We start from the raw sequence: 11,715 nt of genomic DNA, 5'->3' as shown, positions 1-11,715 counted from the left end.
TGAAATTAGACAGCATTTTATTTTTTTATGAACAGGTCATAAGCTTGTACACTTGTTGTAATAATCCAGTAAAAAACAAATCATTGAAATGAAAAAATAATGTAAACAGAAAATAATAACCAGTGGTGTAGGCCAGAGTCCCTGTTAACATACTTAGCCTTCATAGCAGCTACAGTGTAGGAGGATAGAGATATGACTGTTCAGACGTAATAAAGGCATCAGATCACTATCTTGTACCACCTCTCTGCCAACACTGCAATACAGTAGTAGATGTGATTTCACTATAAAACTGATTCATGCTTCCTGTGGAATTGTACCATTTCTCATATGTACAGGGATTTGCACAGGAACTTTGTAACCTGCTTTGAACTTGAACAGTTTAACCGCACGAAATGTTGAAATATTGAACAAAAGAGGCAAACTGATTTTTTGTGCAATGTCCTGTTCGTGCTAGGCTCAACTCTGCTGTGAGAAGCACCCTACGTTCTTCTCTGGAGCTGTACAACAAATACAGAACTGAAGAAACACATTAGTAAATGAAGCAATCACCTTTACTTTTTTGATTGTGGGTTCGAGCTAGCTACACATTATTAGAATATTTGAATAAGACAAGATGTTGAAACCAAAGTACCCAAAATATGTGATAATATATGTATGAAAAATGATAAATGAAGTGCTATAAAAATATAAAATATATAATAAGATCATATCAATGTTACCGGCAATGTGTGAAATCTATCATTCTGCAGAATTGCATAGGCATTTTATAAAATGCCCACTGGGAAAATGAATAATTGTGTTTTTCTAACGGAAGCTAGAAGCTGCATTTAATGCCTAGGCAAAGAATGTAACAACGCTGATATTTCATACATGGTGGTGCTTCATTTGGCTCAGTGATTTTGAGGTATCTTTAAGATTTGTTTTTCAGTCAGAAAGGCATGGATTCTATAGAAAGCAGGTGTTGTATAGAATACCTCCTCCTTATACATTACCAGTAACATATATAATAGTTCTTTAGACGAAAGGAAGAGAAAATGGCTACTACTCAAACTGTTTGCTGTCGCCCAGAGCCTCATTGATGGTCTTCTCCACGTCCCTGCTTTTAAACGACTTTCCCAGTTTGGCTGACAGCATCTGCAGTGCGGAGCTCTCATCCGGGGAGGAGCCAGCGCGGCTGCTGCGGGTGCTCTCCGAGTTGGTGGCCTCGAACAGTTTTCCCATGAAGCTGAGGCCGGCCTGACGAATGTGGGAGCTGCCGGCAAACACGTAGAGGATGGGATTGACGGCGCTGCTGAAGTAGGCAAAGGCTGTGACGTTTGGCCGGGCTACGACAGCCGCGTTCTTCAGTGAATCACTGTTCTGCACCAGAGCGGCCACCTGGAGGAAGGGCAGAGGAAGATGAAGCAGGAAAACATTGACTAATATCGTAAATTATTAGTACAACAAAAATCTGAAAACATTTGTTCATTAACAACCATCTATAGACAGAAAATCGACTCCATTCACCTCAATGATGTTGACGATGTGATAGGGCAGCCAGAAGACCACAAAGGCAAAGATAATCATCAGGATGAGTCGCGTGCCTTGTTCTCTGCGCTGAAACTGTGCATTGTGCAGGCGAAAGATGACGAGGGAGTAACAAATGCTGACGAGGCTGAAAGGAATCAGGCAGCCCATGATGGTCTCAAACAGGTACTGGAAGACTCTGTGGCCAACACTGCCCCAGTGGTAGGCCGAGCATAACCTAAGAGTGATGTTGTTTGGCAGGGTCCTCTGCAAGTTACTGTCAGAAAGCGAGAGAAAGAATTTTTATTTTTTATTAATCTTAGTATCTTTACTACATACTTTAAATGCTACTAGAATGTGTGCGTGGCCATTTAAGCAATAATCAAATTACCTTCTTATGTAACTAAACACTGACAAACATTTGTTAATCATGATCGGGAGTGGTTAGGGTGTTTTCCAAGCATTCAAAATACTCTACCAACTATATCACACAGGAGAATCAAGTTCAACTTTTGAACAATTTTGAACAATTTTTCTTCCCAATAAAATAGTAATGTGTGAGTATTGGAGGAACGGCAGTCTCACCTGCGGTAGAACGGCATTGGTAGCGACAGGAGGAACGCCATCACCCAGACTCCCAGTAGAAGAACCAGCAGGGAGCGCTTGTTCCTCATTCTCTGGGACAAAAAGGGCCTAGTGACGGCCAGCCAGCGGTCCACGCTCATCAGGCATATGAGGTAGATGGACACGTACATGTTCACACTAGATATGTAATGCACCAGCTTGCACGCCGCCGAGCCGAACTCCCAGCCGCGACCTCCGGCCAGGTACCGCAGGAAAAAGGGTGCGCTGAGCAGCACGAAGGCGTCCGCCAGAGCCAGGTTGAGCACCAGCAAGCAGGTCACCGAGCGCTTCTTGACCTGGCACAGGACCGACCAAACCACAAACAGGTTCCCGGGGAAGCCCAGCACGAAGGCCAGAGTCAGGATGGCGATTCCAACCTGGGCAGACACGGGCATGCTGGGAGGCTGAGGCGAGGCGACCGCGGTGGAGGTGTTGATGGATGCCATTACGAAAAAAAACCTGACGGAGCGAGAGTTTGGTTTCAACTGGAGAGAATCCGATGCGCGCAGCAGGATACACCATGCAGGATATGTTGCGTTATGAAGCGTGAGACTCGCTGTTTCCCAAGCGTAACACATTACACAACATTTCCTGCATAAGAGGATGCTTCTGCATCCATGGCAACAATTGTGGTTAACGTGCCACATCACAGGAAAGTGACGTTTTTGTACATGTGTACTATAGCACACATTGATTAGGTCCGGACCGTCAAATGATCAGTTTAAATGTATTAATCTGAAGGTTCAAGTGCTTTGTTACTGTTTTCATTAAGGAGAGTAAAAGTAGGTCATTAAAAAGCACTGTCACACAAACAAGAGGGCGACAAACAAATGCACACGTTTATTTTGTAAAAACTGAAACATACTGCGGATATTTATGTTTCTTCTCTTATACATTTCTCAAACAACAGAAAACCTTTAACATTCAAGACAAGCTGAACCATTACAACTCTCATACTGACCTTCAAACGCAGAGCTCCTTCTGTAAACCAACAGCTGAGTTCCCGTCAACAAAATGACCAATCTGATCTACTTAACATCGTGTGGAGTTTGAAGGAAGAAGCAAGACATAGAGTTGAGCAATAACGGACATGTGAGGGGAAACGCAGTGACCACAACAACCTGAGCGCTCTGTGTTACAGCGTATCCTCTGCTTCTCTGACACATTTAATTCCGATCAGATAAGGGCAAAACCATTGAGCAACAACACTCATGAGCTAAAACTTGCTTTATCATGACTTCATGCTCAGCATGAATGACCCGGCAGCACCAGAGGATGGAGGTACTGCACCCGCTGCCCTTCACTGCCCCCTGTTGCTGGCATTCATGCAGACGTTAATGGACAAAAAACAAGCTAACTTAATCATTTAAAAAAAAAACATTTTAAAATCGCACGTTGAGAAGAAGTACGAGAGAGAGAGCCCTGAAAAATATTACGAAATCAAAGGCATCATTGTTTAGGAGGAAGAGAGAGTTAGGGGGCTGTCCCAGTGAAGTCAGACTCTTGTTGTAACCTGCTCTATACATTATCACGCGCTCTCGTCTCTTGCAACAGACACTTTGGCAGATTTAAGTACATCATCACTCGTCTGTTCACGTAAAGCGTTCATCTGTCTCACGCCTGCGAGGTTCAGGGCACATCTTATTGCATAACAGCTGGAATGATGGACCAGGAACTTTTGCTTCACTACATGTTACATTTCTTGGGTTTCACTCGGTGAAAAGAAATCACCTATACATGCGTATAAGCTTCTCTCATTATTGTTTTGATATAAAAAGTGAATTAAAATAACTACAGCACCTATATGAGACATAACTATGACTCTTGTAGCACAGAAACAGCATTGAGTGCAACACATACATTCAACAAAGCAAAATCTGCTAAACATTAATAAAAGCAAACAAAAAGGCTTCACTGCTTCTTGTGGTCTGGTTGTGTGGGTGGGGGAGCGTCCTGGATAATAATGACATTGTTCCCTCTTGGGTTTTTCCCTGTAAAACATTTCAGAGAAGAACAAAGCTCACATTTCTTTACATGCGCGGTCTGTACACCGACTCAGACAGGAAGCTGTGTTCCAAAGAGAAGGAACAGTTTTCCATAGCATGTCAGCGTTATCTTTAATGGACTGACTGGCAGGAATCCGCTAGCTCCGTCATGGTTCAGTGATCAGAGGTGGAAGCTTGAGTGGTTCAACCCTGACCTCCAGAGTAACAGCATCAGACTGCCGCTGATTCCTCTAGTTGCCGTTCTTCATGGGTTTTACATTAAAGCTGGAGTTGGTGAGCGAGTCCTGATCTTTGTCCTTCAGCGTGACAGCGTCCGCATCCTTGTCTTTGTCTCGACTGTTCTGGCTGTTTTGCCGGCTCTTCCTGGAGTCCACGCCGGCGATGTCGAACAAACGAGCCATGAACGCCAGCCCTTCCCGGCGGATGTACGACTTCCCGGCGAAGAAGTAGAGCACTGGGTTGACGCAGCTGCTGATGAAGGCTATGCAGGCGACCACAGCACGGCTACGATTCCATATTCTGCCCAGCCTGGTGAGCGGTAAATGAAGAAGAGCAAATACAAAGTAAAATATAATGTATATGTGAAAGCTAGACTTTAATACTTGCTTCTGGATATAAACTATAACTGGCTATTGACTAATTAGTTTCCTCCTGACTGTAAAGTGTGTAAATGTTGATTAATGATCAGATTTTCACTTTTACTTACAGGGTTTTTAATTCACCTTTTGGAGACGAAGCCCATATTACCTATGGGGGACATACAGTAAATGTATGTTAAAAACAACAGTGAAAATAACCAGCTTCTAATAACACTATTATACGAACCTGCAGCCACAGTGGGTGTATTGAAATCCACGGCGTACCTGCACTATGTTGACCATGTGGTACGGCAGCCAAAACAGGCAGAAGGTCAACACGATGGCCAGGATGAGCTTCTCACTACGAATGCGGCGGCGGAACTTGGTCTGACGGATCCGGCGTAAGATACAGATGTAGCTGACTAAGATGACCGCGTAGGGAATGAGGAACCCCAACACGAGTTCCAGTGTGTACTGAAGCACCACCTGTGTCCAGCAGATGAGGTGAGAAGAGATACAACACATGCAAAAAAGTGAATATTCAAAGTCTCTGCCTTGAAAAGCATAAACAAGGTGAAGGAGACATGGAAAAAGCTGCTCAGCATTATAGGAAGCCTTTGATTGCTGTAATATCCAATAAAGGCTTTTCTTTTGATTATTGAAAAGCGAGGAATAATGTGCGAGAAACTGTGGCATAACTTTGATGATTTCAGTCATGACAAGCTGAACTTCATGCTTGTAATGAAATTCAGCACGTTTCACGTCCCTCCACCTCTCAGACCTGTGTGTGTGTTGATCGGGCAACAGACGCGGCCCACACTAATGAAACATTTAGAGCTGCGCTTCACTCACGTCACTGTCCTTCTTATGGTGTGAATCGCACACGCCGTTCTCCACGCTTCTGAAGATGAGTGCGGGAATGGAGGCCAACATCACCAGCGCCCACATCACAGCCAGTGCTCGCATTACCTTCCTCTGGCTGGTGATGGCGCCAACGCGCTGGGGCCACAGCACCGCCACCAGTCTGTAGAGGCTCATGAGCATGATGAGCTGGATGGACGCGTACATGTTGGCCAGACACAGGTAGTAGAGGATCTTACACATCACGTTCCCAAATATCCACTTCTTCATTACCATGTAGATGATGAAGAACGGAGTGAGAGCCATCAAAGAGCCATCAGCAATAGCCAGGTTGAGGATGAGGAGGGTGGTGACGGAGTGCTGCCGGGCACGCGCCACGATGCTCCAGATGACGAAGGCGTTTCCAGGGCAGCCCAAGATGAAGACGAGGCTCAGGATGAGCGCCCCTATAGAGGTGGTGATGGGGTTGTTCACGATGCTGTCATTTGGAGGTGAGGTGCGGTTCAGCAGGTTGGTGCTGTTGTGTGGGTGCATTTTGGTTATCTGGGAAAACAAGGAGGAGAAAAACATATATTAAAAAGAAAGGATATTTCTAGATTTATTTTATTTGAAGGACAAAACAAAAGAACACGAATTCCACTGAATTTGATCCTGAAACACCGAAGAACCCTTTTCAGACATCAGCTCAGCGCTAAACCCTGCGCCACGATTTCTCTGGGACAGGCCTCAGTTGGAAAATACAAGTGTGTACGTCTGCTGCGCACAGAGGGAATATGGTGCAAGTGTGACAGGTTTTAACGGGTGTTGACGAACGGCGAGACCAGACATGAGCCGAGAGCAACAGTCAACTCACTGGAAGATTTTAGATTTATATTTTTTTCAGCTTCAGGCAAGTTTATGGGGAAAAAAAATGTTCACCAAACAATTTTAAGACCTTCTATAACAAACTGTTCATACAGAGCTACGAACAACATTTAATAGGGCAAAGCATAAACATACAGGACATAAAGTGCCAATATAATAACTATACGACCAGAGGTACATGGACTAATTGTATATATTTGCATCACATTTCTTCCCAGTTTGGGAAATATTGTACTGTATGTGATGTCTGCAGAATTCCCTGAAAGGTTCCGGATATCAGGCCTGTTTCCAGAAGTGGATTCTAATGTATTATTCTGTTTAGATGAAAGTACATTTACACAGTAGAGCTGATGTACTGCCTTTAAAAGGGTTTCTGTTTTTATTTGTAGACTCATACCTTTGCTTTCATCAGATTGTCTGTCACGCCATGCTTGGTGCAGACTCACTGAACAGTTAACTGAATAAACATTCAGTGAAACTCTTCTTTTTCTCTTGACTCCACGCACAGCAAACGTGAATCCAGCTTTAAAGCTCAAACACACTGACATGCGACAACTACACTACAAATTACACTTCATCCACCATTTAATGCTTCTGTTCCCAGTTGACTGACTCCAACAGGAATAGGTGTGGTAATATGTGCTCTTATTATTAGAATGTTATGGGATTAAGGTGACATGTCATAACTAGTTCATCACATTTTATCATTGGTGCAACTGGCAACTGCTTTTCTGAACCAACATACACCCACATCTGCTCCCTGAACCTGTTTGATATCTGTCAGCAGATTGAGGTGTAATTCTGGATTAGCCATTCCAAAATGAATCCCTGCGGTAAGTGAAAGCACATATTACATTCATTTGTGCATGTGTGAGCATTTAGACATGAAACAGCGTTTCTACAGTACAGTATGTTATAAAAGGCATGAATCTACGTAAATTATCAATTTGTTTTTGTGTTTTCCATTTCTTGTCTGTAAGTTAAGTTAACACAATGATCACTGGCCCCAATTTACTTTTACAAGTTTAGATTAAAACTACTGTTTTTTCTAGGATACTTATGATCTAGATTTTTTTTAAAATACAGATGATTCAGACGTTTAACATTAGGTATGACTATAGTAGTCTTTTGTGGTTTTAGAGCGAAGACACAGACACATTGGTGTGTGCTCACAGAATGTCAAACCACACTGACTGGCATCAAAGCAAAAGCTGCTAAAACCGTGTCATAATGTGCAGAATAACACAATAACACACGATATAGCTGTTACTGCGTATACCACTGTACACCACCAGCCAGACAGTGGTTGTCACACTCAGCTGGTTCCCCCTCCGCTCTGCTTGTGCATGGCAGCATTCACTAAAGCGTGTTTCTCACTAAGCAGACTCTTTCTCCTGGGCTTTTGGTATCATTTGTAGAAACAGAGCTTCATGTTCAATGACAAAAGACAGAGTTTAAAACTGACTCCAAAGGTGTGTGTTTACTGTGTGACTCACACACATACCTGAGAAAACACGCCTGTGTCCAAGGAGTGCACCTCAGTCTACGATGAATAGAGGTAATGTCGCAAGATGCATAAAGCTTGCATTAAACTAAAATTACAGACAAATGCACAAAAATAAATGAAGAAGTGGAAACTCAACTTCACAGCTTCTGCTTCAGCATTTGCTCTTTGATTGAAACCTGACTGACAAGTAAAAACACATTAATGAAATGAAATGAATGAGGAATGAGCCACTCACCTACTGTAAATCAGATCCAACGTGGCTTCATCAGAGGAAATAGAGCTGAACAAATAAATACATGCTTTATCTTCCTTCGAATTCTTCTATTGCCACGCTTTCCTCCCCACGTTTCCCCACCCATATGCTCTCTCTCACTGCTCTTCTCCTGTCACGCGTGCTGTAACATGCATTTGCGGTGAAAGGAGAAGGTGTGTCTCCATTACCCGGCCTTGTGTCTGCCCCTGGCTGTGTGTCAGGCAAAGAAGTTAATTAAGGATTTGTTTCCTCAAAGTGAAGTCTGATCAGGAATCAGTGCAGGCTGCAAAAGAATTTATGCTAATAATATAGCATATATATTATTAGCATAAATTAGCCTCAAACCAAATATAGTGTATGCTAGACAGCTAATTATCCATAATGTATTTCTGGTACTGGAGGTCATTAGTCATCGCATCCAATTTTTTAACATTAACATTTAGTTGCCTTAAAGCATTTTAGATGACATCACATGCAGCTGCAGCTTCTCCTGCAAACTGAAAAATACTCAAAAGTTACCGAAGGACGAAAGGTTCGCGGTTCATGGCTACACACCCCAACGAGAGCTCATATACAGTAGATGTGATTCTTGAATATGCCCTTTAGTCACAGCCCCAGTTCTCACAGATGATTATGAGCTCTGTCAACGGTGCTACTGGGCTACTGCTACTGTACATACTAACTGCAACTACCTCTGGTCAAATCTGAGCAAATAAAAACATCTGAAGACGTGAGAAAGAAACTGTGACATAAAGCCTCTCTTTGGAAAATGGAAAAGTTGTGTTCACTTTTCCTGCTACGTAAGTCGTTTGCAGTCTAGTGTGAGCTGCTGTTGAGACGTCTGCAGGGCAGGAACGTGTCATCACGCGTCATGCATCTTTCTGGTTATCGCAGAGCAGTTGTTAGACTGAGTCATCCATTAAATATTGTAGGTACATTGACCAATGTTGATATATTTGTCTGGCGGCCTCTTGAATTTTGAAGAAAGTCCTCACGTACAAAAAAATGTAAGGCCCAGTAATGTTACAGTAATGAAGCAAACTTCTAAAAGTGGAGGGAAATGACATTTTCGACTAATCAATTACATTTATCTGTAGTTAAAAGTTAAGCTCTTATTGCTATGACCGTAATAACGGCCCAGCTTCCTGGAACATTCCAGAGATTGAAATCTGCCCAAACAACTCTGGTTTCAGTTTATTTAACTAGAAACCTCTTGGGTTTATTTATAATGAGGCTCGTACAGTATAAATATCACAAAGACCTGAGGGGACGTGAAGAAAACTGGAAGACAAGGAAGATCATTTTCACACACACACACACACACACACACACACACACACACACACACACACACACACACACACACACACACACAGTCTTGTGGTGCTATAATAGTGGGGCCCCACCATTGACATAATGCCTTCCTTAGCCCCGTACCCTAACCATCACAAATAAAGGCAGACTTTTAACCTTTGCTTTACTCTGAACCAAACCTCAATTCTAACCTCAGCCCTAAAATCAGTTGGTGATACAGTTAATACAGTGATACAGTTGGTGACACACACAACTGGAGCACAACTATTTGCTCAGAGACGTTATAAAAAAAACAGAATACCAGAAACACTCTGCTCTTATTGGATCTGGGCCTGGTCACCGTGGTTGCTGTTATTGTGATGGATCGAGTAGCCACTAGCCGTGCATTCTAAACTCCGCGACTTGTCGTTGTTTTGCAAAGCGTGAGTCAACTCCACCTCCACCTCCCAGTAGCAAAAGTCAGACAGAACCTCTCTGCACAGCACCTGTGGAAACTTGGTGAGTCTGTCTGGCTGAGCAGCGAAGGGGCTGAGTGAAGGTCATTTGTGGTCACATGGTGCACAGACAGCAGTCTGACAGGAGACGATGAGTTAATAATAAACTCCAGGTAGACGTCTGTGTGAAGGTCAGCATAAAAACAGCATAAAAATTTCTCTCTAGTGTTTGGTGCCGGAGAGCATAAGAAGTGAATGAAACTATATAAATAAAAAAATAAACGTTATCATCCGCATAAAGACATATGGTTCAAGACATAGGAGGTGTCTGCTGATTTCCTTCCACCTGCAGCAGAAATCCTCCAGGAGTTTGTACCTCATCCCTCAGCTCAGACACACACTCAGTCACATCTGTGAAGGACCTCAGTGGACCATTAAACTGTGAAAGTCACCGGGAGCAGAGAGAAAGGCTGAGAAGAGATCACACCAGGGTTTAACTGCGTCTGTTGTTACTTCTTGCAATGCAGCTGTTGGACAGGAGATGGAGACATATTTAAAATGTGAGCATTCAAAGTGTTAATACAAAAAAGAACCAATTGCCTGTCAGCTGTATTAGGCAGATGTGCTCGTCCACCTGTGAGAGCTCAGCATGTCTCTCCCTCCGCTTGGTGATGTCCTCTTCCAGCTGGAGCTGCTTCGCCTTGGACTCACCCACTGCAGCTTCCACCTGACTGTAATCAGCTCCTTCACTTCCCCACGTCGTCTCTGCACCGAGCGGAAGAGCTCAGCACAGATCCTGTCGCAGTCTTTAAGCGCTGTTTGTGCACAGTCCTGTTGGAAGGCAGTTTGTTTTGTTATGCGCTGTGTGTGATGGTGACCTTTGACCTCCCAGTGCCACAGTAAAAGCGCCTTCCCTTTGGTTATTAGATTATAACTACATTACAGTACAAGGATTATAATAGAATCCATGTGTAGCATTCCCGATGTATGCAGATATTACCCCACTTAGTATCTACCTCAAAGTATTTCAAATAGAAACAGGTCATCCTGTTTATTTTATTCTTACTGACAGAACTCTGATCAATCACTGCATCCATCACTGCATCTCCTGTTTTCCACACTTTGACATCATCCTCAGTTTGCCTCAGCTCCGTCAGCTTCATTCTGATTGTGTTTTTACCTTGATGTTGACCTTCTGTACAGATGCTGAAACCCTGTTGTGACTGTGATGTTCATCCCCAGGGGACAGGAAGCACACATGATGCTGGCCTGTCTCACAGTAGATCTCCATCAGCTTGTTGTGCTCCGTGCACATCTTATCCTGGAGGGGAATTAAAGCCAAGACCAGCTGGTGGGTCTTCAACACAGGAACGCTGTAGTGGGCTGTGAGGTGAGCTGGACAGCAAACCTATAAACCAATCACCAAAAATAATACTTTTTTAGTGCTTCCACTAATATAATACAACAAATAGAAATAGAAATAGAGATTTAGATGCCATGTGTAGACAAATGAGGAGCAACAGTGAGAGTAAGTAAGGTACAACCTTTCACCTCAGCTTACGTGTCGTTCGTCCACAGAACGGGCCTGGGTTCACAGGCCTCCCTGCACAGAGGGCAGCTGTACTGGACCTTCTCCTCTTCAGCAGCTCTTAGTGCAGCTCGGTAACTGTCCACACAGACGAGACGCTGGTCCTTTGAGCAGCTCCAAACACACTGAGCAGCAGAGCTACTGATGCTGTTGCCTCTCCTTTCTAGGAACTGCCGGTTT

At 43.6% G+C, this 11,715-nt stretch overlaps 2 protein-coding genes and 1 long non-coding RNA gene across 6 annotated transcripts; 1 reads left to right on the top strand and 2 right to left on the bottom strand.

Moving 5' to 3' along the window:
* Nucleotides 1-2,906, bottom strand: ltb4r (leukotriene B4 receptor). The gene is made up of 3 exons (XM_029167863.3): nt 2,092-2,906; nt 1,507-1,783; nt 1-1,377 (listed from the first exon to the last, which is right to left on the bottom strand). The coding sequence occupies exons 1-3, from the start codon at nt 2,775-2,777 to the stop codon at nt 1,042-1,044; spliced, it is 1,299 nt and encodes a 432-aa protein (XP_029023696.2). The 5' UTR covers nt 2,778-2,906; the 3' UTR covers nt 1-1,041.
* A 45-nt stretch (nt 2,907-2,951) lies between these two features.
* Nucleotides 2,952-8,339, bottom strand: ltb4r2a (leukotriene B4 receptor 2a). Of its 4 annotated transcripts, none has more exons than XM_055503644.1 (6): nt 8,182-8,339; nt 5,849-6,118; nt 5,567-5,764; nt 5,000-5,200; nt 4,843-4,883; nt 2,952-4,664 (listed from the first exon to the last, which is right to left on the bottom strand). In XM_055503644.1, exons 2-6 carry the CDS (start codon nt 6,107-6,109, stop codon nt 4,367-4,369), a joined length of 999 nt encoding a protein of 332 aa, XP_055359619.1. In that variant the 5' UTR covers nt 6,110-6,118; nt 8,182-8,339; the 3' UTR covers nt 2,952-4,366. The 4 variants fall into 4 exon arrangements, with proteins under 4 accessions (XP_055359619.1, XP_029023726.1, XP_029023709.1 ...); XM_029167893.3 differs by adding an exon at nt 7,944-8,031 and having other exon boundaries at nt 5,567-6,118; nt 8,182-8,323; XM_029167876.3 differs by having other exon boundaries at nt 5,567-6,118.
* LOC114866217 (uncharacterized) lies at nt 6,930-11,662 on the top strand. The gene is made up of 3 exons (XR_003787643.3): nt 6,930-7,272; nt 11,151-11,337; nt 11,526-11,662. It is a non-coding gene; the product is annotated as an uncharacterized LOC114866217 (long non-coding RNA).
* Nucleotides 11,663-11,715: the final 53 nt, after the last annotated feature.

This window comes from Betta splendens, chromosome 2 (assembly GCF_900634795.4).
Source record: "Betta splendens chromosome 2, fBetSpl5.4, whole genome shotgun sequence".
Classification (NCBI taxonomy): Eukaryota; Metazoa; Chordata; class Actinopteri; order Anabantiformes; family Osphronemidae; genus Betta; species Betta splendens.
Note: the sequence above shows the minus strand (reverse complement) of the source record. Positions and strands in the feature narration are given on the sequence as shown.